The following is a 25,463-nucleotide window of genomic DNA, read 5'->3' as shown; positions in this document are numbered from 1 at the left end:
GCAGCAGTGTGAGTGCAGCCAGAGCCAGAGATATTAGGAATGAGATGTGCTGAATTCAGTCTTGCTTATCCTCTTTTTATTGAATTTAACCTTTTCTCCAGAGGGAAGCCTACAAGCATCCAAAGTCTGTGGTTTTACTGTCCTTAGAATGGCTTCAGAGCTGTGATCTCTGCACAGTGCTTGGACCAGCTCCTGTCATGTAATGGGGTAAGAGCCATTAAAGCTTTTGGATATTTTGCTTTTTTTAGCTTGATTTCCATTCAGTGGTGGCTGCCAGAGCACTCTGAGGTCTTTTAAAGGAGGTAAAACAGCTGAAGAGAATAATTTCCACGTTTAAGGGTGGTAGAAGCTGTGGCTGCAGGGGCAGCTTGGGCAGGGCTTGGAGCACCCTGGGGTGGTGGAAGGTGAGGTGTCTCCACCTTCTTCCTGGGCTGGGATGAGGCTCTGGGTGTCCCTGTGGACAGGACCCTCCTTGAGCTGCAAGGATTTGGGACATTCCTACAGGTTTTGGTGCTGCTGGATGCAGCAGCTTTGCCCATTTTGGGGCAGAGGAGAGCCTGGCAAAGTCTGTGTCTCCAGCCCATGGAGGTGTGGAGGTCAGGGAATTTTACATAAACACTTGACTCTGCCTTTTTCAGGCAGCAGAACCGTGGCTCAGGGGCACTGTTCCTGAAATATTTACCAGCTGTGCAGTTCACTGGCAGTGGGCAGGAGCAATTTAGATTGTCTCAAAGAGATCCCTTGCAGCAGCTTCAAGGAAATGCAATCCTGCTTTGAATGGCTCCGTCAGATCCTTGTCTGCCTCATTTAATTGCTTTTCCTACAGGATACTGATGCTTTAGATTGCAAATCCTCTTGTTCTGGTGTGCAGTGAAGGCCAGGCTCTGGCTGAGATGCTGGGTGACCCCTAGAATGCCCAGCACCACATCCCACTGAGGGATGCACATCATCCTCCCTCCTCCCAGCTGCTCCTGTTCACAGATGGGCAGGCTGTGGAATCAATAACCTGAACTCCAATCTCCCACCTCCTCCTTTAAGCAGCCAGAGGAGTTTCTCCTCTGGAGTGTCCTGAGCTGAAGGTCCCACAGGTGACACTTGGGGGGCTGGCATCTCCAAAAGCTCCTGAGGAGAAAGGAGAGGGGGCAAGGTGACATGGAGAATGGAGAGTTTGGCTGTGTCACAGCACCAGCCCTGGGGTTGCTGTGCTGCTCTGCAGCCCCAGGGACTGCCTCTGCTAACGTGGAGGGGGTTCTGATCTTTGTACTTGCAATTCTGAAACCCCCTGGGAGCCCAGGGGCTTCGTGTTTGCTCCCCCAGCAATTAAATTAAATTAATTTCCATTCTGTGGTGGCTGTCAGGGCACTCTGAGGTCTTCTAGAGGCAGGAGAAGCTAAAGGAAAAAATTTCTTCAGCAAAATAAGTAAGTAAATAACTAAAGTTCAGGGAAGCTGTGGCTGCCCCATCCCTGGAAGTGTTCCAGGCTGGACAGGGCTTGGAGCAGCCTGGGATGGTGGAAGGTGTCCCTGCACTTCCAGGCACTTTAACATCAACCCCATCACCCTGACCAAGCACAACGAGGAGAATGTGAAACCCAGCTCTCCTCCCCTTGTCAGGACCACCACAAAACACTTCTCTCCTGTGCACTCATCTTCAGGATGAGCCACTCCTTGCCAAGAAAGTGAAGTGCAGCAGACAATGCTCAAAAAGAGGCAAGAGTCCCCCATTTTCTCACTTGCAGCTCATTTTGTTAACTCCTGTTGCACAATCTGATTTAAAAGCAGTGTTGGTGTAAGAGAGCTGGAGATGAACGTGTGTCCCAGGGCTGGAGTTTCTCTTCCAGCAGAATAAAAGCTTTGGAGATGCCAGCAGTGTCTTCTGATGGTCAGAGATGTGTGGACTTTAAATTCAGATTGTCAAATTTTATTGTCACTATGGCTATTTCAGCTGCCAAGGCTCGACCAGCTCGGGGGAAATGTTCACTGGAGCAAACCCAGGACGTGGAGTGGGGTGGGTCAGTGTAGGAAATTCTGATCCCAAATCCCAGCTACAGGTCAGCAGGGTGTGCAGCCCCTGGGGTTCCCTGAGCAGTCCATGGCTCCTGGCTGAGCAGGAACCAGCTGCTTTCTTGCCTTGCCTATTGCAAGAGCTGCAGGTTGAGAAATACAAGGGCAGTGTGGTTTGCCAGCAGCATTTCTCCCTGTCCTCCAGCAAAGCAGCCACCCTGGGACACCTCTCCATGTCTGGGATCCAGCAGGGGCTTGCTGGGGGTGGCCAGAGCCAGGGAGGACAGTGGTGCCTGGGGGCACAGGTCCTGTGCTGAGTGGGGTGTGTGGTCATTCCCACTGGAATTGCATCCATGAAGGATCTGGGGCACCAGGAGAGGCTGAGGGAGCTGGAAAGGGGCTCAGCCTGGAGAAAAGGAGGCTCAGGGGGAACCTTGTGGCTCTGCACAGCTCCCTGACAGGAGGGGACAGCTGGGGGGTCAGGATCTGCTCCCAGGAACAGGAGGAGAGGGAACGGCCTCAGGCTGTGCCAGGGAGGTTTAGGTTGGATATTGGGAAAATTCCTTCCCAGAAGGGGTGGGCAGGCATTGGAAGGGGCTGCTCAGGGCAGTGGTGGGGTCCCCATTCCTGCAGGGATTTCAGAGAGGTGTGGATGTGGCACTGGGGACACGGGTTGGGGCTGGGCTTGGCAGTGCTGGGGGAGCAGCTGGACTCCATGGCCTTAGGGGGCTTTTCCAATGGAAACAATTCCAGTGGGGCAGGACATCCAGCCCCCAGAGGCAGATGCAGAGGGTCCTGATTCCCTTTTGGCCCATCAGAGCCTTTCTCCTCCCCTTGTGGGGGTCACCAACCCCTCTCACAGGATGTCCAACCCCTTCCATGGCACAGGACATCAGGGCAGGAGAGTTTCCCTGCTCAGGCTTGTCAGGCCCCTTCCCTGCTGTGTTTTGCTGCATGGAGACAAACGAGCAGGGAAAAGCTGGAGCCAGTGGCCAGAACAGCTGCTGCTCCAGGGGGATGTTATGACAAGGGGAGCGTCACGGCTGCTGCGGGATAAACGGAGCAGGGAGAGGGTCAGGCACTGCCTGAGAAACCAGGTCAGTGGCACTCTGGCTCCAGGGAGGATGGGAGAGGAGCAGAGATGTTGGTTTGTTTGAGCTTTTCTCTTGGTAAGGCTGAAACTTCCACGTCCTGCCATAGAATGTTGGGTAGAAGGGCTTGGCTAAATGATGGGGGATAAAGGGTGTCTTCCCCAGATCTGGCAAATTCGGGGATGGGACAGAAAAATAAAACTCTTTTGCCACCCCAAAGCTGGTGATACCCACCCATCCTGGGCCAGGGATCAGAAGCTGGGAAGCTGGCTCTTTTCATGAGCTCTTTTTCTGTCGGCAGTGCCGATTGTCAGGCTGCCCCCGGCAGGGTCAGACCGCAGGGTCCTCACCTGGGGGTCGGCAGGGAGCTCAGCAGCGCTGGGAGCGCTTCCCCCGGGCTCCAGGCACCCTCTCGTGGCGAGGTGGGCGGGATGTGGGGCTGGGGGTGGCACTGAGAGCCCTTGGCACCGCACACAGGGACCCTCCAGGGACCCCATCCCTGCAGCTGGGTTTGTTTTCCAGCCTCAGCACAGCCAGGGTGGGTCTCGCTGTCTGGCGGGGGTCCCCCGGCTCTCCCCACCTGCTTTACTGAGGATAATGTGGACAAAACACTTGAAGCTGGTTTCTCCTCCGGCTGGATCAACCTGCCCTTCTCCTTCTGACGCGTTTCCCCCTGAGAGGAGCTTGCAAAATAAATCAGTGCTTTGCATAAACAAAGCCCCGAGAGGTGTTGATGAAAAAAAACAGCGCTCAGGAGCTTCACAAATGCAGATTTTTCTATGAAAACAAACACAGATTTTTTTTTTTTTTTTTTTTTTCCCTCCAAAACCCCTCGGCCCAGGGGAAGGATTTCTCCATCTCCCCCTCCCACCAGCTGGAGCTGCTGCTGAAAGGTGCCTCCCCTTCCTCTCGCCCCTTCAGGGGGGCTTTGAATTAAGATCCCAGCGCGTTTTCCCCGCTCCGCTGCCGCTTTCCTTGTCCTGCAGCCTGGCACACGAGCACAGGGGTGGCTCGGGTGTCCCCAAGGTGGGTAGAGCACTGTCCCCACCCCGAGTGTCCGACCCTCGCCCCACCTGCTCCGTGCGCGCTGCCTTGGCTCCCTGCGGCTTTAAAGTTCCCTCGGCGAGCAGAGCGAAGGAGGGAGGAGGAAGCGTTTCATCATCGCTCCCGGGAGCTGCTTTATAAGAAGTTGGCGCTGCCGCTGCCGCGCTCACTCGCGGCTCGCAGGGGCTCGGGCACGGCCCGCCGATCCCGGGATCCCCTCGCCATGGGAGTCCGCCCCGAAGTTGGCAAATCGCCGGTCGACATCCCCAAGAGCTCCAGCACCTGCTCCAGGAGTGTCTTCTGCAACATCAAGGTGAGGATGGGGCCGGGATGCGGGGAGGGAGGGAGGGGGTTCCTGCCCGCAGCGGGACCCCAGCCCAGCATCCCGCGGTGGCACCGGGGGTGTTTGGTGATGCGGCATCTGAACGTGGCTCTGGGGCAGCCGTGGGGACCCTGCCCTGCCCGGGGGGCTCTGTGGGACCGGAGCGATGCCCTGCACGGCAACACGGGCGCTTCTCCCCATGGAGCAGCCCCACGGCGGCCGGGACACGGTGTGCGGCTGCCCGGGGAATGATTAACCACAGCCTGCTGCGGGAGAGAGCGCTGCCCTAGAACAGCACGGGCTTGCTTTCAAAAACTTGTGTGAGCGGGGGTTTTGAGCGACAGAAAGGAAAGCTCGGTGGGTAGAGGTGAGTTTCCCGGTGCTGGCTGCCCCGCTCCTCACCTGGTGTCACCTGAGAGCCACCCTGCCTGTGTGACAGCACAGGCTGAGCCCGGCTGTGTCACACCCTGCGGCCGTCCTGCCTTCACACCGCTGCTGGAGTCAGTGGGTCAGGGGTCTCTCTGAATTCTTCAGAGAGCAGGGGTTGAATTAAAGCCTTTGGAGGGATTGAAGTATATTAATCCGCTCACACATAAAGCAGGCATTTAAGTAGAAGCAAGTCAGTAGTTTTAGGGTGAGTTCTAATGCTTTTAGTAAGTGAAAGGTCTGGATTCCACAGCAGTAGCTCAAGTTCTAGTGAAGGTTGAAAACACACTGATATTTTCAGCAAAAGGCACACAGTTGTAGACAGGACTTAAACATAACAGAGCTATAGTAAGAATATTGCTTACATTTTTTAGGTAGAACAAGATAGATTGTATGTGTAGTTCTATACATAACCTGGCGTGCTAAGAAACTAGAATTCTAATAGGTTAAAGAGTTTGTGTTTGAGTCTGAGTTTGTGTCTTAGCTCGTTGGAAAAATCCTATATAAGAGTTTGTACTGGGGAGAGTTGGTGCTTTTAGCCATTCTGGCTTCTAGTCATTTGCTTATTGCTATTGCTTTGCCATTGCTGTTGCTATTGCCTTTTCAGACTGATGTGCTTTGCAATAAGATGTGCTTTGTAATAAATAACCTTTTTAACTATTAGCTGCTTTGCTTATTTAAGATAACCCAACGAAGTAAGAGCCCAAGAGCTCTGGAGTTGGTGCCTGGAGCACTGGAGGTCCAAGAACCTCACACACTGCCCCTCACCTGCCTTCCCCCCGTTTTTGGATGTGCACCGTGCTGGCTCCTGCCCTGGGGACATTCTCCTGGATGTCCCTGGAGCTGGGGGATTTCCGTGCCTCGCTTGGCAGCAGCTCTGCACATCAGCACCTGGAGCAGCCAGGTGTGGATTTTGGGAAGGCTCCAGGGATGTGCCAGGGGTGGGCAGAGCCCCTGGCGCTCCTGGATCCGTGGTGTGTCAGCACTTCCCAGCCGGGGGTTTCAGGATGTGTGGCCATGGATCAGGAGTCAGGATGGGTTTGGGGTTTGTTTGCCATCAAGCTTGCCTCACCTGGATGGTGCTGCCCGCTCCTCCCTGGCTGTGCTGGGTTCTCTGGGAATGCTGTAGGGTCCAGCTCCTCCTGACAGCTGGAGGCATGATCCCAGATGTTGTCTCCCAGCCCCAGACCCTGAAGGTCCCCACTGCCCAGGCTGGTGACTTGGTGACACTTTCTGTCTGTGGGCTCCAGGGGCAAGAGCTTGAGGTCACCCTGTGTGATTTGGGGCTGCCTCTGTGCTACACTGATATTCCTCTGTCCCCTGCTCTGCTGGAGGTGCAAAATGTGCCCCCAGCCCCCTCCAGGCTGCTGCAGTAATGCCCCTGACTTGGGGTGAGTCAAGTCACCCAAAACCAGAGCCCTTCTTGCAGTTCATGCTCCTTCCTGGAAACTGGCAGCAAGCAAAAATATCCTGGAGTGAAAGAAACATTGCCAGACCCTCTTTCAGGGTGTCAGACTTCTGGATTAAAAGACAAAAGCCCCAACAAATAAATGCTACTCCATTTGTACAGCCCATAGGCAGCCACAGGGTGTGGGGTTTGGGGTGTGGGTGCCCCAGAGTCAGGCTGGGTGCTCAGCACCCCACGTCCCACACTTGGATGGGAACTTTTAGGGGCAGATGGCTTGGGGGTGTCACTTTGCCAGTGGCAGGAAAACCATTGCTTGAAGAAAAGCTTTAAAACTGCTTTTAAAAGGTCTAGATTAAAATCATTTCTGGTTTAAAAAGTCAACAGTCTGGCAGTGGCACCGTGCAAGAGCGTGAAGGGACAGTTTGAGCTCTGCCCAAACCTGGTCCTTGGCATCAGGGGGGTGATGTGCTCCATCTGGGATGGTGGGCAGTCAGGACACCCACCCCTCAGAGAAATATTCTTGCTTTTGAGAGCAAATGTATAAATTGACAGGCAGCAAGATCCCCCACCCTTTCCTGACCTATTCACTCTTCCTGTCCTGTGATATTTGCATTAAAAATATACATTAACAGAAGGGCTGCTTCAGGGTCAGAAAGCACCAGCCTGTGTGCAGTGTCCTCTCAGTCCCCAAAAATGAGTAGGGAGTCAAAGTGTCACAGTTGAATTTCCAAGTTTGGGGAGTTTTGGAAAGAATGGTCATCAGAGGGCGAGGTGTGGTCAACATCTGGATTTGAAAGGGTTTGTAGCTTTTATTTGTACAAGAAGCCACTGATGCTCTGAATGATGGATTATAAAAAAGCCTCATCCAGCCCCAATTTTATGGGAAGCTGTGGACATCTCCCTGCCCAGAGCCATCAGACACATACAGGCCATGGCAATTTCTGATGGGGAGAGTATTTCCAGCACAACAAAATTCCCTACTTTTAACAGGCTTGGAAGGACACGATTAAGACTTGGAAGACTTAACCACAAATTTCATATTTAATCCCCAAAGCCCATGTGATGGGATCATATTCAGGGTGTCTTTTGCAGGGCTGGGGCCAAAATAACAAATTATTTTTCCATGTGAACAGTCTTGCCCCTCCATGATCCCTGGGACAGGGACCTGCACCTGACCCCGTCTCTCTCAGGGTGTTTTCCAGAACTGGATCCATTGGCACTGACATTTGGAGTGTGGGAATACAGTGGTGCCAGGGATGGGCATCAGGGAAGGAGGAGTCCTGCTGGGAAGGGGCAGCTTGAGGGATTCTGAAGAGTGGGATGGGGTTGGAGTCATGGGGACACTGCTCGGGATGCAGGAAGGAATTCCCTGGGATATTGGGTAGAAATTCTTCCCTGTGATGGTGCTGAGGCCCTGGCACAGGTTTTCCAGAGAAGCTGTGGCTGCCCCATCCCTGGAAGTGTCCAAGGCCAGGTTGGACAGGGCTTGGAGCAGCCTGGGACAGTGGAAGGTTACCCATGGCAGGGGGTGGAACTGGATGGGCTTTAAGATCCCTTCCCACCCAAAACATTCTGGGATTCTGTGATTTCTGTGCTGAGCAGAGAATCCCAGCTTGGGCATCCACCAGAGCTGCCAGGGTTGAGCTGGCTGGCACTGGGGCTTGGGGGGATCTGCAGCTGGGCTGCTCAGCAAACGCAGGATGAACCCAACCTCCAGGTGGATGCCAGCACTTGGTGGCACTGGGGACACCAAGAACCTCACAGCCTGAAGGATTAAACAGGTTTAAAAGGTGGAGAAGGTGCTTGGTCCTTTTGATACCCACACATGGCCAGGGACCCCCTCAGAGTCCCCCAGTCCAGAGCCCCAAAAATGTGATTTAAGCTCATGCTTGGCTTGATGATCTTGGAGGTCTTTTCCAGCCTTAATGATGCTATGATTCTAAGTCCATTTACTTCTCCCAGACAACCACTGGAAAAGGATTATTTCACAGGAATTCTCTGTTTACAGAGCCTCAGATATTTTGGCTTCTTCTCCTTCACTGTCTCATTCGTGGTTTTGAACTATTTTAATTGATTTTGGGATCCCCAGAAAGATGACAAGGAGGAGAGCTTTATAAATATCTTTTGATTTAGAGGAGCTGGACTGGTTTCAGCTGGAAGCTGGAGAGCACAGAGGAGCAGTGTGAAAGTGATGTGAGTGCAGGCAAGGAGAGGCTTTATTTTCCATGCCTGCAGACTGCCTGGCATGGAAAAAGAAACAGGAGGACAACAGAGAATTATTCTCACTTATGTCAGATCCAGAGAGAGATTTAAAAGCCTTAGGGGAGGTTTAAATTGGGTGTTGTGCTGGGGCAGGGAGAGGGAGGGGATGGGAGAGGGTAGGAGAGGGGACAACAAGGTCAGGAGGAGATTCTGGACTCTCAGGGTGTGGCAAGGCTTGGAAGCATCCTGGGCAGAAGGTGTTGGGAGCACTCAGGGAGCTCCCACCTCCCTGGATGGATGGGAGGATGGATGTCTCCTGCAGAGGAAATGGAGCCTGGCCTTGGGGGCTGAGGGCCCAACAGCAGCAGGGCAAGTTCTTTGTCCCTTCCTTCCAAGGGACTAAAGGAATTTGCTGAGGAGTGTATTCCAGAAGCCTGGAGATGTACCAGTTGTGCTCTCACATCCTGTTGGAAAAGATTATGAATTGCTGTGTTTACCCAGAGCAGGAGATTCATCAAGTCACAGATCTGGAAGCAGCGTGGCTGTAGGTTTGGAGAGGGAAACCCAGAAAGGAGAAAGCCATGGCTGGTTAGAGCCATTGATTTAAGCAAGAAAACCAAAGCAATATTGCAGCCCTGGCACTGTGCAGGCAGGCAGCAGGGGTTGGATGAGACAAAAAAACAACCCCCAACAGACACAAAGAGGGTCCTTAGTGACATGAGGAGAAGAACCTGCAGTGACCAGGATCTTCCAGCATTTGTGGTGATGGTGCTGGCACCAGACAGGTTGGCTTTGGATGGTCCAGCACTGTGGTCACATCTGCTTTTGGTGGGATCAGGCTCCAGAAGGGAAGGACCACCTGGTGCTCACCAGCACCACCAGCAGCGGGGTAAGGAGAAAGATGGGTTGGAAAGTTCAGTGGGATCAAGGTCTAGGAGACCTGGGAGAAGGTAATTTTATGAGGGGCGAGGTGGTTGGGTGCCCAAACACAAGCAAGGAGTGGTCAGCCCAGATAAGATTATGGGGAGCAGGAGGGGAGAGGAGTGACGCTGATAGGGAGCACGAGGCACGGGCTGTTTGCACACACTTCTGGGTCAGGCAAAGCCCAGCCAGCCTGCACCTGCCCTCAGGGAACCCTGAAACTCACATCCTGATGGCCCAGAGTGGAAAGAGACCTTTGGGAAAGAATGAAGGAAAGCTGAAGGCTGCGGGATGCTCAGCATCCCGTTTTTTGGGAGCATCCCACACTGAGGGTCTGTCTCAGCAATCCTCCACAGCCAAAATCCTCCATTCTGGGCAAAGCTGGGCTCACATGGGCCTTGCAAAGCTATCAGGATGCAGTGCCAGGAAATCTTGTGTCTTGTGTTGCAAAAAGAGCAAACATTGTCTTTGCACGTGACAGCTGTGGGGTGTGAAACGTGCGTGGCTTGGCAGCAGACAGTTGTCATTCCAGCATGCTCCAGGCAATCCCTCACCAGGTTAATTTTTATGTTGTTATTTGCAGTGGAAGTCCCACTTAGAAGCCAGCTTCTGCCATCAGACCAGGCCCAGGGCTCTGTGCTGAAGGATGGGCTCTGTGCAGGGTATTTGGTGCCTTTTTTCATCTTTCATGGTGCTTTATGATCCACAAATCCAGGCAGCTGCCCACAGGAAAGTGATGCCAAGGAGGCATGTACTTCCCCACATATCCCTACACTTTCCATGTCCAGCTGAGACATTTCTTTTGGACTGAGTGACCTGAGCTATCCTACTGCAGGAGGATCTCCCAGTGGAGTAAGAGCTGATCATTTGCAAACTCTAAAATAAACACTCTGCCTTCTCCCTATTAAAATTTTGGGGATATTCTTATCAATTCCTACAGTGCCCTCTAAAATAAACACTGTCTTCTCCTTATTAACATTTTGGGGATATTCTTATCAATTCCTACAGTTCTTCCCTCTCTTTCCTTTTTTTTTTTTTCCTCTTGCTCAGGAGATTAAAGTGGAGGGAGTCTCCAGAGGTGGGCAGCTTGGAGTCTGCTGCTTTGGGAGGAATGTTCCCTGATTTTAGAAGGAAAGTCTTCTGACTTTCCATTCAGGTCAAACAATTGTGCTTTGAACTCAGCTCCAGTTGTACCCTGCATAGGGAAAGAACTAATGGAGCATCCTTACTCCTTTCCAAAGGTTTGCTCCATCCAGCCAGACTAATTTTGCTCTTGGCCACGTCCTTGGTGTCATCAGTCACCTGGAGCAGTTCTGTGAGGGTGTCCAGCTCTCCAGGCAGTTCTTGTGTCCATCTGGTGAACAAAGCCCTGGCTCTTCCCTCCCCAGGGCCGTGGGAAAAGTGCTGGGCACGGAGATTAGCACAAGTGCCGTCAGCATTTCCACCCTCTTTATCTCCAGCTGGGGCTGCCAAGGGGAAGACACTGAAAAATGAGGTGAGGGATGGCTGTGGGCATGAGCTGTGGAAGCAGAGCAAGGGATTAACCCTTAACTCACTCCTCCAGGTGGAGCAATGGCCATGCCACATGTGGCAGGATCCTACCAAACCTGTGTTAGGCTCCTGCCTGGAAGAGTTTATCCTGACTCCTGGAGAACCATAGAGATGGTTCACTCCTATGAAACAAAACCTGAGTATTTGTTGGACACATCTCAGACAGGAGTTTAGGCTGGGGTTGGCTGAATCCTTGCCAGCTCCTGTTGTCCAGAGCATGGAAGGACCAGTCCTCCCCCTTCCCTGCCACGGGGTGGGTTTCTCTTCCTTTGGAAAAAGCACTGCCCTGGGAGGTGCTGGTCCCCACCAGCTGGGTGGGGGCAGCAGCCTCTGTCCCCCAGGAGTTTGCTTCCCTCCTAAATGCAGCTCCTTTTGGAAAGGAGTCAAGTGCCTTGTGTAAACAGCCAGGATTGCTCTGACAGAAGCACAGGGATGATTACCAGGGCATTTTGGGGGGTCCATGTGGGTGCATGCCTTTGGCCTTGCTGCTCCCTGCCTGTCTGCAGCTCCAAAAACACACCAGGCTCCCGTGGGAGGGTCAGCACTTGGGAGTGCCCCCAGCTCCTCACCCTCCCTCGCCCTCTGCCTCAGCCAAACCTCCCTGCTCGGGAGTGAGCGAGCTTGGCTCTCCTGGAGAGCCCTGAGAGCCCCTTCTGTCACCGGGGAAGATGGATCAGGGCAGCTCCCTCCCCTCCTGGGGCAGCACAGCACATCTGGTGCAGGGCTGGTTTCCAGGCACCAGCGGGTTGTGGGTGGTCAGCATGGGGATGGGAACACGTGGGGAGAGAGGCAGGGATGGGAGAGACCCGTGAGGGGACACAGGACAGTGGTGTCCCTCATTTCCACCAGCCCCAGGGGGTGCATGGACTCCTTTTGGGGAGTCCTCTAAGTAAGGCCCTCTCCCAGTTTTTTGCACTCAGAGCTTTCAAGGTTTGGGATGTTGTTATTTTCATTAAAACTGAGTCTGCTGAATGCAGGAGAAGTCTTGAATCAGGTCTCATCTCTCCTGCAGACACTCAGAGTATGCTCTTGTCCTGGAGCAAAGCTGTTTTCCTTTTCTCTGGCTCTTTTGGGTAGCAGGTTCTTCACAAGGAGAATAAATCACCCCTGCCCTTCCCCTCCCAGTCTCTGGGCTCTGCCCATCTGTGTGGTCTCAGGGTGGGATCAATCCCTGGAGCATCCGTCCGGCTCTCTGCCTTTCCTGTTCCCCTGCAGACCAGAGCTGGGCTACAAGGACCCATGGCAGGGGGAAGCAGTCACACCCCAGGGTTTTCCTCTCCCTTTGCTGCTGCTCTCCCACCCCTTGCCTCCTGGCAGGCAGCCCCAGCCTGTTCCCAGGCATCTCTGGATCCAGGGATTCTGGCCATCCCAGGATATCACCAAGGTATAAACACATCTCGGGCCATCTCCTGGCAGTGCTGCCTTTTCCTCCCTGCCCTCTCTACCTACAGCTTGTCCCTCTCCTCTCTCCTCTCCATCATTCCAGGGAGCCAGGCTGCCTCTCCTCCTCCCCTTCTCTCCATGCCAGCATCCTCTCTGTCCCCAGCACTCCATCTGCCCTGGGACTGGGCTGACATTTGCTGCTGAATTCAGCCCTGGTGATCCACCCTCTTCCCTCCCTGTTGGTAAACAGCTTTTCCTCTGCTGCTGACGCCTGGCTCCGGGACAGCTCCGTGTCCAGCTGCTCTGCAGTGGCTCCAGTGGCTTCAGCAGGGTCTGGCCAGAGCCACAGGAACAAAAACTGATGTTCTCTGGCAACGAGATCCCCTCTCCAGCTCCCATCCTCACAGGAGTCTGCTCCAGATCACCCCACAGTGATTGCAGGTCATGCCTGGGGAAGGTGGTGGGTGCAGCTTCCACCCACAGGATTTTGTCCTGGGATGGGATTTCGAGTGTGGGAGCTGATAGTGGGAGAGGAGAGAGGTCATTCAGCTTCAAGAGTTTACTGGCAGATATTTCACTTCCACTTTGGCCCTGTCTGGGAGGATTTCCCACGTTACACCCCAAATTCCTGTTCTGCAGCTTTTTGTCGGGGCAAAGTCCCAGCTGGGGACTTTGTCCTCTCCTGGTGATTGCAGTGGCAATGCCAGCCTGCTGCCAGCCTGTCTGATCTCACCCCTCCTAGAGGTGCCTGGGGACTCTGTGATGGTAGCCTGTGCCTGTGATCCCCTTTTTCCTCATTTTTTGGGTGTTTGCCTTTCTCCTTCATCCTCACCGTGGCTCCAGGTTTTTCCAAGCCTGCCCTCACACTACCAGAACTTCATTTTCTCCTTCATCTCCATCCTCTTCTCCTCTGCTGTCTGTCAGCATCTCTCCCATCCCTTATGCTTTTAGATTCCCAGCCAGGTCTTTTGGCTGGATCTCTCTTCCCTGACAGGAAAAGTCTTCTTACCCATCTTTTACCCAAATTTGCTACAATTACTGGGCCTGGCCCTGCATCACCCTCTGCTCCCAAAACACAGCTCCACCTGCTTATGGAATTTGCATCCTCCGAGCTGGGTGGACAATCTTGGTATTTTTTGATTTTTTTTTTTTATCATTTAGTGGGTCAGGGCTAATGGCTGCTACCACTCTTCCAAATAAATACTCATATTGCTGCTGTCCTGGCCAAGGACATGAGGAATTTATCAGCCTGCAGTACCTTTGATCCCCCATCCATCATCCCTCACTTCCTGACATTATCATTGAGGGACACTCTTCCGGTATTCAGCAAATATTTGATTTCCTGTGAATCTAAATTAAAATACTTTCCCCTATCTGGTTTTTTGTGTTGTTGTTGTTGTTTGATTGTCTTGATTTTTCCCTTTAATTGATTTTAAAATGCTTTTGGCACTGGGTAGGTGCATTCCATTCCAAGAAAAATAAAGGAAAGCTGTTCTGACTAAATATAGATCAAAAGGCACTTGTGAGCTGCCTCTTGCATCCCTGGCTGAGAGCACTCTCCTCTTGCAGCCCACCCGGGCTCTTTCCAGCAGATTTCTCCCCAAACTCTCTGTATTCCCTCCTCTGCCTCCACTCAGCTTGGCTCCTGCTCAGCTCACTGCCCAGCTCAGGGGAAGATGCTGGCTTTGGAATATTCTCTTGGAGTCTTCCAGCAGTGAGACCACGCTGTGCATATTTCATCCTCTCCCTCTGGGGCTTTTAACACTCTTTTTTGACTTTTTCTAGCAACACCCCTTGGAGCAGGTTTGGTTAACTGACTTTCCAGCTGAGTGAATCCCAGGATGCTCCATGCCAGAGGTGCAGCCACTGTCAAAACCAGCTGGAATAGAGTCCTGCAGGATGTGGCTGCCAGCAGGGCACAAAGGGAGCATGGAGAGGCTCACATCGTTTATCAGGGGAAGTTCTTCACTGAAAGAGTGGTTCATCATTGGAACAGGCTGCCCAGGGAGGTGGTGGGAAGTTTCTCAAACCTTCCCTGGAAGTTTCAAACAGATGTGGCTCTTCTCAATATGGTTTGGTGGGCATGGAGGTACTCGCTCAAAGGTTGGACCTGGTGACCTTGGAGGTCTTTCCAACCTTAATGAGTCAGTGATTCCAGCTGGATCCTCACTGGATCCTCACTCTCTGTTTGCCCACAGGTGTTTGTGCTGTGCCATGGGCTCCTCCAGCTCTCCCAGCTCCTCTACAGTGCCAACTTCAAGAGCAGCCTCACCACCATCGAGAAGCGCTTTGGGCTCTCCAGCCTCTCCTCAGGGTTCATCTCCAGCTTGCACGAGGTAAGGGGACAGAAACACCCAAAGGGTGGCCTGGGGACACCTTCCCAACTTCTCAGGGCTGTTCACAGCCAGGGCTTCCTCAGCCTCTGTGTGCTGGGAGGAGCAGCTGTGCTGTGCTCTGGGACCTCATCACACCTCGTTCTGCTCTGCCACATCCAGGGAACGGAGGCTCCAGTGGTGATGGCCCTTGGGCAAGAGCAGGATTCCACTGGATGGAATTCCAGAATGGTTTGGGTTGGAAGGGACCTTAAAGTTCATCCCATCTCATTCCACCACCTGCCACGGGCAGGGACACCTTCCACTAGCCAAGGTGGCTCCAAACCTGGCCTTGGACACTTCCAGGGATCCAGGGGCAGCCACAGCTTCTCTGGTAACTGTGCCAGGGCCTCCCCACCCTCACAGGGAGGAATTCCTCCCCAACATCCCATCCAAGCTGCCCTCAGGCAGTGTAAGGCACATTGCTGAGCTGGCTGAGGATTTTCTCACAAACACTCTCTTATCAAGAAATCCCTTGGAATAAGTTTTCTCATTCACATTTTCAGGAATTCTGTCCTTCCTAGCAGCTCTTCAAGGCCTGGCAAAGGCCAGGAAATGTGAGCACATGAGATGCTCCATCAAAAAGCTGGACACTGGGAGTCTCCCTGGGTCCTTGGGGAGGTGGATGCCCAAGTCTTTCCTCAATCAGCATGAACATTCTGGGATTAAAAAGATGCCTCAGTGAGACTTCCTGCTGTCTGTGACTGTGTGAGGTGCCCTGCCTGTCTAGGGCAACAATCTTATTACGTTGGTGCCTACAGCAATTCCAAGAACAAAACCCACAAAGAGACAAACAAGGGAGCCCACACAAACATAAATACAAAGTTCTCTTTGCCATACATAGAATCACAGGATGGTTTGGGTTGGAAGGGACCTTTAAAGGCCATCTTGCCCAGCCTCCTGCAATGAGCAGGGACAGCTTCAGCATGCCAAACTTTAAAGGATGTTTAGCTTGCCTGGAGCTCTCAGAGCCCATGTAATGGGAATTTTTTGGTGTTCACCCACTTGCCTGAGTGAGCTGTGTGGTTTCATGGCTTTCTAGCTGATGCTGTCTGCAAATGTCCAGGGTCATAAATATTTGCAGTGAGCTGGACATTGTAGCAGGGCTCATTGTTTGAGTCACAGGGATGGAGGCAATATGTTCCATTCCTTGCTGGTTTTGGAGGAGTTGTCAGTTTATGCCACATCAGTCCATCTCTTCTCCCAGGGAACAAGGGGCAGGACAAGAGGAATTGGCCTCAAGTTGTGCCAGAGGAGGTTTAGTTTGTGTATGAGAGAAAATTTCTCCACTGGAAGGGTTTTTCAGCCCTGGCACAGCTGCCTAGGGCCATGGTGGGGTCCCCATCCCTGGAGGGATTTAACAGATGTGTGGATGTGGCACTGGGGACATGGGGCAGTGGTGGCTTTGGTGGCTGGGGGAGCAGCTGGACTTGATGGTTTTGGAGGGGTTTTCCAACCTAAATGATTCTGTGATGCCTGTGGGATGGGGGACAGGTGTGGGTGCTGGAAAGCCCCAGATCCCAGGGAGACTGTGGTGTTCCTGTGTCCTGGTTTGAAGGACAGGTGTCTGCCAATAATGGCAGAAGTTTCTCTTTGAAATGGAGACTGTAAACCCCTTCCCCCAAATTATTATAATTTTGAAATTAAGGGGCTCTCAGGCAAAGATATGGGAACAGGAATAACAATTCTTTACTAGGAAAATTAAAATAGAAATACAGTATTACAAAGAACAATCCCAAAACACTGACAGAGTCAGAATCCAAGCTGACACCTGTCAGTCAGTCAGGGTGTTGGCACAGTCCCATTCAATGGTGGCTGCATCCTCCTGCAGTGGCAGATGTGGTTCAGCTGGAGCAGTGCTCCTGTAGAAGGTGCAGTTTTCCTCTGAAGGTCCAGTGAGGATGTGGAAAGATCCAGTTTTCCTCTGGAATTCAATGGGAAAAGGCTGCTTTGGTGTTCCAAATCTCAGTTTTTATCTGGGTAGGAAATGTTTGGCTCCTCCCCCTGGCTGGAGCATCTCCCAGTGGGGTGATGTAATTTTATCAGTCATACAGTGGGACTCAATGGCCATTAACAGGAGATATCTCCTGGAGGGAGGATGGGCTGTGGGAAAGATAAAGATGATTGCCCCAGCTGGTTTAAAGATGGCCCATTAGCAGATAATATGTGCCACGGAGATAAGGAATCACTGCCCCACCCAGCTTCAGCAGATAGTGACAGAATACACATTTCTGGCCACATCAACCCAACAGATCCTGCCAACAAGGGATGCCCAGGGGAGGCTGAGGAGTGACGCTCTGGCTGGAGGTGAGAGTGCTGTGAACACAGGGAGAGGGGATGAAACACCATGAGAGACCTGCCCACCCACCCAGACACAGCCATAGGGTCTGGATGCCCTCTGTGACATCTTCTCACATCCCTCCTGCTTCTCTGTGCCTTCTGCAGATCGGCAACGTGGTGCTCATCATCTTCGTCAGCTACTTCGGCAGCCGCGTGCACCGCCCGCGCGTCATCGGGGCCGGGGGGCTGCTGCTGGCCCTGGGGGCTTTCCTGGTGACCCTGCCCCACTTCCTGTCGGGCCCCTACGAGTACACTGCCCTCAGCACCGGTGAGTGCCACCAGCCCTGCCCCACGCACACAGAGGCCCAAGAAAAGGGAGTGTTTCCAGGGCACATGTGGTTTGAACAGTGGTTGAAGGCACAGCCCTAAGATGGGCAGTTGCTGCTTAAACCTGATGTTGTTGTAGCTTTGGAACCCCCTCTGAATGCAAAAGTTACATGTGGGATTTCTTCTGTCTCTCCTGCACATTATTCCAGCTGTTGTTACAGAATCATGGTTTGATTTTGAAGGAACCTTGAAGACCATCCAGTTCCCCTCCCTGCCATGGGCAGGGACACCTTCCACTAGCTCATGTTGCTCCAGGTTTGTCCTTGAACACTTCCAGGGATGGGGCAGCCACTGTTTCTCTGAAAGAGAGTAGGTTTAGATTAAATATTAGGGTGAAATTCTTTGTGAGGGTGCTGAGGCCCTGGCACAGGTTGCCCAGAGAAGCTGTTGCTGCCCCTGGATCCCTGGAAGTGTCCAAGGACAGGCTGGAGAGGGCTTGGAGCAGCAAAAACCAGCCATGGGTTAGGTCTGCCCTCATTAAACCTTCATTCAATGGCATGAGCTCTTTAACCATTCACAGCCTGGTTGTTTGCTACCCTGACCTCAGTGTAATACTCCAAAGGAAGGGCAAGGTGAACTGCTGAATAAAATGAGCAATCCATCCAAAATCCAGCACTCTGTGCCTACTCAGCAGGTTTGGGAGATTCCTGCTCTTTGGGGATTTAGTGTGGTAGGAGGCAGGGGATATACCCAGTGTTGAAATGCTCGCTTCTCTCCGTTCCAGGTAACAAAAGCCAGGGGCAGGTTGAGCTGTGCTATGCAGAGAGCAGGTTTGTGTGCCCAAACACCACCAGGGACCCCCAGAAGGAGGCCAGCAGCATGTGGGCCATGATGGTGATTGCCCAGCTGCTGGCTGGGATTGGCACTGTGCCCATCCAGCCCTTTGGGATATCCTACGTGGACGACTTTGCAGATGCCAACAACTCCCCACTCTATGTTGGTAAGTGGCACCATTGCTCTACATTGTTTTGTTTCACAGAATCCCAGGATGGTTTGGGTTGGAAGGGACCTAAAAACTCATCCAGGGACACCTTCCACTAGACCAAGTTCTTCAAGCTCCAGCATTCTTGTCTTCCCTCTGCAGTAAGGGATCACTCTCCCAATGGATTGTCCCACTGATCCCTTAGAATTCCCAAATCTGCAAGGAATATGAAGGAAAGAGGACTAAAGGAACCTGAAAGGTTCTGAAGAGGAAGGAAAGTGGGACTGGTGTGTTGTTTATAACACAGGTGCTCCCTTTAGGGCTGTGGGAATGTCTGTCAGGGTGAATGGCTCAATACAGCAGAAATTCCACCTCCCCAAGTCCCATTTCATTTTATGTCTGATGCAGCTCAAGCTCAGTGTTTCCTTTTAAACATCCTGAGAAGGCTGTGCAGAGTTTCTCTCAAGGAGGAAACTTGGATCCTGTCATTGCAAACAAGTCACAAGAAAATGTTCTGACCTTCTGAGTTATCTATTTCAGAATGGGAGGGTTCAGCTGCACCCAGGGTGGTCTGGTGGCCCTTTTGCCCTCAGAATCTTTCACATTTGTACCAAATGTTTTTCACTGGACTGGGGATTAGGGTGTGTTTGTTTCCCTGGCATCCTAGAGGAAATGAAGGTCTCGATCACCTGTGTGAGCCCAGGATGTCACTGCCCTGCTGCTCCCTGGGGTTCATGAGTATCATGGATATTCATGGTGGAGCTGAGAACTTGTATTGTGCCAGCAAAGCCCTGATGGCAGCAGAGCAGAGGGACCTTTTCCACAGGCAGCTGCCTTCCCCCTCCTGCTGCTGTCAGATAAACAGTGTTGGGGCACTGAAGGGTGGTTTCTCCCCTCTGTGTGTTGTGCCCCATCCCTGCATCTCCTGGGAAGACAGAATCCATATCTGCATGGAAGCTGCCATTCCCTGCTGACAGGGGCTCTCTGCTCCCTTTCCAGCCATCCTCTTTGCCATTGCTGTGTTTGGCCCTGCCTTTGGGTACCTGCTGGGCTCCGTGGTGCTGCGGCTCTTCGTGGATATCGGCAGGGTTGACACTGGTGAGTCTTGCTCGGGTACCAGCGGTCCTGAAGGTGCCACAGAAAGTCACTCTGAGATGAAAGGTGATAGAAACCACCAGTCCTGTGGGCCATAAAACCTGCTGCCCTGGAAAAGCACCCCCAGCATATCCTGACCCCGTAAGGACAGATAGAGGCAGTCCTGACACCACCACTGGAGCAGAGCCCTGGGGTAGGGACATTCCAGTGCCCAGCTCCTGGTGCTGCACTGGAGGTCATGGCTGGGGTCTGCCCATCACACTGAGGAGATATCCCACAACCCCAGCATGGTGGTGGAGAGGAACAGGGAAATCTGAGGAAGACATCCACAGAGCAAGCAACCCTGTGGATACAGAGAACTTGAGTCTCTACTCATCCTCCTCCCCAGCACCCACCACCAGCACCTGCAGAGAGAGAGGCTGAGCTGATGCCCCCACAGGGATAATTTGCTTTATCCCTTTCATGTGCTTATTATTTCTGGTAACTTAATCACTAAAGAATTCTCCCCAGCTCCATCACTAACATGGCTTTTCCTGTGTTTCCTTAGAGAGATCAGAGCCTGCCTGACATTTTTGTCCTGATAAGAATAATAAATGAACGTGGGCAGGAAACACCAAAAAAGCACTTGGCCCACTCCCCAGCCTCTGCCTGTCGCTCCATGATGACGTCCCAGCTGCAGAGTGGAGTGCTGCTGTCTGGGGAAGTGGGGTGATTGTCCCAGTGGGGTGTGGGCTGGCATGGAGCTCCCAAGGAGCTGGCTGCTGGTTCCTTCCCAGCCATGGAGAGCCCAGGCCAAGGCAGCAATCTGCCAAGTGTCCCGTGAGCATCCCTGGCCCAGCCAAAGGATGTGTGTGCTGCAGACAGAGCGGCTCTCACCTTCTCCTCCTTCTTCCGGACACGGCGCCCGGGGCTGGGCCCACTCGGAAACCAGGAGCTTCTGCCAGCACAGGGCCTTCCCTCTGTCCCTGCAAGAGAGGGACCAAGGAACAATGGAGAGCAGCTTGTGCCAGGAAAGCAGTGCCCTTTCCCAGTCCCTGTCTTGGCAGGCAGCATGGTCCAACCCATGTGTTCTCCAGGCAGAGCATGGAGTCAGACCTCACTCATCTCTGCCTCACTGGTTGACTCGGGGCTCAGAGTTGAACCTGTGCCTCCAGAGTGCTCCCATGCTGACCAAATCCACCCTGCAGCCCCCTGGGAGGCTCAGTGCAGCACTACAGGGCCCTGGCCAGGGAAAACACAGATCAAACACAACCAGGGCCAGTCTTGCTGCCAGCACTGGGGGAGCTCCCACCTCCATCCATTTGCCAGTGGAGAGACCCTTGGGCTGTGCCCCCTGGGACTCTTCATGCTGCACCAGCCCATGGGTGACAGGAGATTTGTCCCTTTCACCTTGGAGCTCTTAGAGCTGTCCTTGTGTCTTGCTGGCAGTGGACCTGACGCCCGGTGACCAGCGCTGGATCGGAGCCTGGTGGCTGGGGCTGCTCATCTCCTCGGGCTGCCTGGTGCTCACCTCCATCCCTTACTTCTTCTTCCCTCGGTACATGCTGAAAGGAGAGGTGAGAACTCATCTCCAGAGCCTGGAATGCCCTGGAGCCAGGGATGTGCTCAGGGAGGGAATACCTGTCCCCAGAGGAGAGGGGTGGGAGGGAGGAAGGCAGTCCTGCAACTCTTTCCAATTAAAACAAAATTTAAAAGATGGAAAATAATTAACATGTATCATTTTGGTGTTTTCAAACCAAACCCCACTGGTTTTGTTATAAAAATACTTTAGTTCTGTTTTGAAATTGCTTACTCACTGATTCTTTAAAGGTAAAATCAAACACAAAATATTTCACAGTTATGGCTACTGAACCATCTCTAACTTTCATTTTCAGACTTTTTTGCAGAATTAAAAGAGAAGTGTTTTTTCAGGGTTCGGGGGAGGAAAGATTTCCAGGTTTTTAAATCCTCCCAACAACAAGCTGTTGTCTTGCTGCTCTGCTCAGGGGCTGCAGTGATGTTTGAGATAATTCACCCCTTTAATCACAGAATCTCAGGATGGTTTGGGTTGGAAGGACCTTAAAGCTCATTCTGTTCCGTTTCCTGCCATGGCAGGGACACCTCCCACTATCCCAGGTTGCTCCAAGCCCTGTCCAACCTGGCCTTGGAAATTCCAGGGATGTGGCAGCCACAGCTTCTCTGGGCACCCTGTGCCAGGGCCTTGCCACCTCAAGGATTTGTACCCAAAAATGGCAGTGGGAAGCCACTCCCCACTGTCCTGGCATTCCAGGCCCTTGTCCAAAGCCCCTCTCCAGCTCTCTTGGAGCTCCTTCAGGCCCTGGAAGGGGCTCTCCAGAGCCTCCTCCTCTCCAGGTGAACACTCCCAGCTCTCCCAGCCTGGAGAAGTGCTCAGGGCATACAGGATGGGGCTTTGCTCTAATGGTCAGGTTTGGCTGGGGGAGTCAAAAGCTGCTGTGACAGACCCTGCCCCTCCTGAGCCTTGCTGTGCCAGGCCAGTGGCAGCCCCTCTCACCAGTGCTGCTCCTCTCTCCCTCCCAGGAGCGGAACACGGAGGCTGGGATGCTCAGGAAGATGGAGACAGGGGCTGCTGAGGAGACCTCCCTGCTGGAGTTCATAAAAAGTAAACTCCTGGAGGGTCCAGCAGAGGGTGGATGGGGATGCTGGGCTGGGCTGGGTGGGTGGGGACCACCACACCTGAGATTTACACCAAGGGGGACTGTTGGGAGTTCCTGGGAGCCCAGCACCACAGGAGGGTGGGCACAACCTCCCTCTGCCTACAGACTTCTTCTGTGGGGCCTGAATTGTTTCCAGATTTTGCACTAAGGACCTTCAAGTGGTAGGAGTGTGCTGGAGAAGGGTCCCTGGGAGGTTTAACCCCAGCCCCAGGAGTGGGCACAGGGCTGCTGGCGTCAGAAGCTCCTCGACGAGGTCACCCCACTGCAGCTGACACTGTTTATGTGGAGCCAAAACAGGCTGGAGAGGGATGTCCTGCAGAGGGACCAGATTAATTAATGATTCTTTTAGCTCCAGGAGGATTTCTTCCCAGATCAAGCCCCTCCCTCCTTGCCTCTTCCTCTACTGCAGTCATATCCTGGAGCTGCCAGTTCCCTCTTCTCCCCTCTTTGGGCTCTAATGGATGCTGGCTCTCCGCTGCTCTCTGCTAATTAGAAAACTCAGAAGAGACCAAATAAACAGAGCTGCTCCTCTGTTGACAGAGCCAGAGGACACAATGTCCCACCAGGAAAACACATCCATGGTCCTGCCAGCTGCTGGGACACTTCAGGGTGTCTCCCCTCCTGCTTTCCCATGCCCATAGACGTCCCCACATCATCATCATCATCCCACAGACATCCTTACTGGGAACAGGCTAAGGGTGGGGGTTTCTTCCCAGGATCACACACCTAAAAGACATCTTTCCTGTGGCTTCCCTGTAGGATTCCCAAAGATCTTCCTCAGGCTGCTGCTCAACCCCCTCTTCATCCTCCTGGTGCTGGCTCAGTGCAGCTTCTCGTCCGTCATTGCGGGTCTGGCCACCTTCCTCAACAAATTCCTGGAGAAGCAGTATGGTGCCTCCCCCTCCCAGGCCAACTTCCTCATAGGTGAGCATGGATGGAGGCAAAAAACACCCACCAGCAGGGAGCCAACACATTCCCCAAGCTTTTTAAATCCTGGAGAGGAAGTCACTGAAAGCTCATTTTTGGGGTTCGCCCAGGTGACTTTCCTGACTTGTGACAACAGCTGGTTCTCCCAGCTCCTGTGAGGCCCAGGGAGGGGCTGTGGGCAGGCAGGACCCCCCTGATGGCCCCACTCCCTGCAGGAGCTGTGAACCTGCCGGCAGCAGCGCTCGGGATGCTGCTGGGGGGGATCATCATGAAGCGCTTCTCCTTCTCGCTGCGCGCCATCCCGCGCTTCGCCGTCGTGGTGCTCGTCTTCTCCATCCTCATCTGCCTGCCCATCTTCTTCATGGGCTGCTCCACAGGCCACATCGAGGGCATCTTCCACCCCAGGTAAGGCAGGTGCAGCTCCTTGTTCCTCCAGCTCTTATCTGTGGGGAGGGATACACGCTGGTGTATCACCATGCTGCTCCTTGATCCCCGCTGCATGGGGGAGATCTGGGTGTGGCACAGCCCAGAGAGCTCAGGAAGGTGTTTATCCATGATTTTCTGGGCCAAACAAGCAGGGTGTAATTTTTCACTCTGAATTTTTAGGGGAAAATTAGTGATATCGTGTTCACATCACTTCACACGCACCCAGTGTTCCAGCTGGACATCATCTTTCTCCTCACCTCAGTGAATATTTTTGGTCCTTACCATGACTCCTTGAGATAAAAATGACATTTATACACAACCAAGGCTTGATGTCAAGTGCATTGAGCTCATTTCCCAGCTCACTGCCAGCAAGGAAAGGATTTCTGATGCCATCTTCCCGCAGGAGGTGGAGCAGCCCCATCCCAGCCTGGCCAAGGGCAGCTCCCCTGTGCCATATTCCTGCAGGATTCAGGCTGTGACCCCAGCAGATGCACTCCTAGGGGCAGTGAGGGAGGACAGGGCAGATTTGGGGTTGTCCTCTTCACTTCCAGTCACCAGGCTCGTCTGGGAACATGCCCACTTTCAGTTTGTGTCCGTGTGGTGCTTCCAGCTGTGGCTGTTCACACATCTGTTTGTGCAGCTCTGGATGGAGCCCAGATCCATTTCTCCAGGCTTATGGCCAATTAATTTTCGGCTCCAGAAAAACAAGAAAAAGGAGAAAAGAAGCGTGTGAGCACTTGTTTGTAGACATAACATAATTCCTGTGACATTGACTGCACACTTCCAGAGGTACCTGCAGGGATCAGGGGCTGGCAGAAGGCCAGGCAGCTGCTGGCAGTGTCCCAGCCCAAACAGGATCTGGAAAACTGCTCAACTAGTAAAAGGGATTTTTTTTTTTTTTTTTAATTGCTTCTGTCTTACTTCTTAATTTTTTTACCAATTTTCCCCCCTCTTTTCTGGCAGTACACCCAATTCCCAGCAGCAGGTTAAGGCAAGGGTTGGGTGCCAATGCTCTAAGCAGATCTTCAACCCTGTGTGCCGGAAAAACACCACGGAATACATCTCACCCTGCTTTGCTGGCTGCACCAACAGCACCACCAACCCCTCCAATCCCAGAGAAGTGGTGAGTAAAGCAAGGCTAGCAAAGCAGCCTTGCTGGGAATAGTGGAGTGATGCTGCAGGATCCCCAAAAATGCAATAAGGAGGGTGGAACCTTTTCCACACAATGTGCTGAGCCCTGGAAGGTGCCATGGAGAATTGCTATAATGCCCTGGGAACCTGCTTGGAGGAACAGGAGTGGTGGCAAATCCCATTACAGGATGCCATGGCTGTGCCTTAACACTCTTACTGGTGTCCTGCACAGGGATGTGGGACAATGGATCACAGAAACCTGCTCCTGGTGCTGGGAGTCTGACATCTGTTTTGTTCCAACAGATCTACCACAACTGTTCCCTGAATGGGAATGAGCTGTTCTCTGCCTCCGCGGGCTCTTGTCCAGTCAGCTGCTCCCATATGCTCCTTCCTGCCATATTCCTCATCTCCTTTGCTGCCCTGGTCGCCTGCCTGTCCCACAACCCCCTCTACATGATGGTGCTACGGTGAGTGAGGGTGTGTCCTGAGTTGATAGGATGGTTCTTGTGTTGGGATCAATGGCATGTCATAAACCAGCCCAAGTCTTGGCCACATCCAGCAGCTCTGATCTCCCGTGGATTCTCCCCTGCAGGGTGGTGAACCAGGATGAGAAGTCCTTTGCCATCGGAGTGCAGTTCTTACTGATGAGACTGCTGGGTGAGTGTTCATCTCTGAGTGGGAGCCGTGGGAGGCACTGAACCTGCTGGGATCAGCACCTGACTCCATCGTCTCTTCCCTCCAGCCTGGCTGCCAGCCCCAGCCATGTTTGGAGCCCTCATTGACTCCTCCTGCATCCACTGGCAGCAGCAGTGCTCCCAGCGCCGCTTCTGCGCCTACTACAACAACGACTTCCTCCGAAACAGGTACCTGAGCCCGGCCAGGGCAGGGGAGGGAGCC

General features: G+C 53.1%; 1 protein-coding gene across 3 annotated transcripts in view; it reads left to right on the top strand.

Moving 5' to 3' along the window:
* The window catches only part of SLCO2A1 (solute carrier organic anion transporter family member 2A1), a 26,284-nt gene continuing 821 nt past the window's right edge, over positions 1-25,463 (top strand). Inside the window, exons 1-14 of one of the 3 annotated variants that reach the window (XM_056499332.1) lie at positions 1-207; positions 4,081-4,451; positions 14,550-14,687; positions 17,169-17,331; positions 18,115-18,330; positions 19,312-19,410; positions 20,836-20,963; positions 21,946-22,027; positions 22,842-23,006; positions 23,225-23,414; positions 24,399-24,558; positions 24,870-25,033; positions 25,159-25,223; positions 25,309-25,429. In XM_056499332.1, coding sequence (XP_056355307.1) covers positions 4,362-4,451; positions 14,550-14,687; positions 17,169-17,331; positions 18,115-18,330; positions 19,312-19,410; positions 20,836-20,963; positions 21,946-22,027; positions 22,842-23,006; positions 23,225-23,414; positions 24,399-24,558; positions 24,870-25,033; positions 25,159-25,223; positions 25,309-25,429 — 1,781 coding nt within the window. In that variant the 5' untranslated portion in view covers positions 1-207; positions 4,081-4,361. Of the gene's footprint in view, positions 208-3,811; positions 4,452-14,549; positions 14,688-17,168; positions 17,332-18,114; positions 18,331-19,311; positions 19,411-20,835; positions 20,964-21,945; positions 22,028-22,841; positions 23,007-23,224; positions 23,415-24,398; positions 24,559-24,869; positions 25,034-25,158; positions 25,224-25,308; positions 25,430-25,463 lie in introns of those variants that run through there. The other 2 variants (XM_056499331.1, XM_056499330.1) reach the window with 2 other exon arrangements.

This window comes from Oenanthe melanoleuca, chromosome 9, assembly GCF_029582105.1.
Source record: "Oenanthe melanoleuca isolate GR-GAL-2019-014 chromosome 9, OMel1.0, whole genome shotgun sequence".
Lineage (NCBI taxonomy): Eukaryota > Metazoa > Chordata > Aves > Passeriformes > Muscicapidae > Oenanthe > Oenanthe melanoleuca.
Note: the sequence above shows the minus strand (reverse complement) of the source record. Positions and strands in the feature narration are given on the sequence as shown.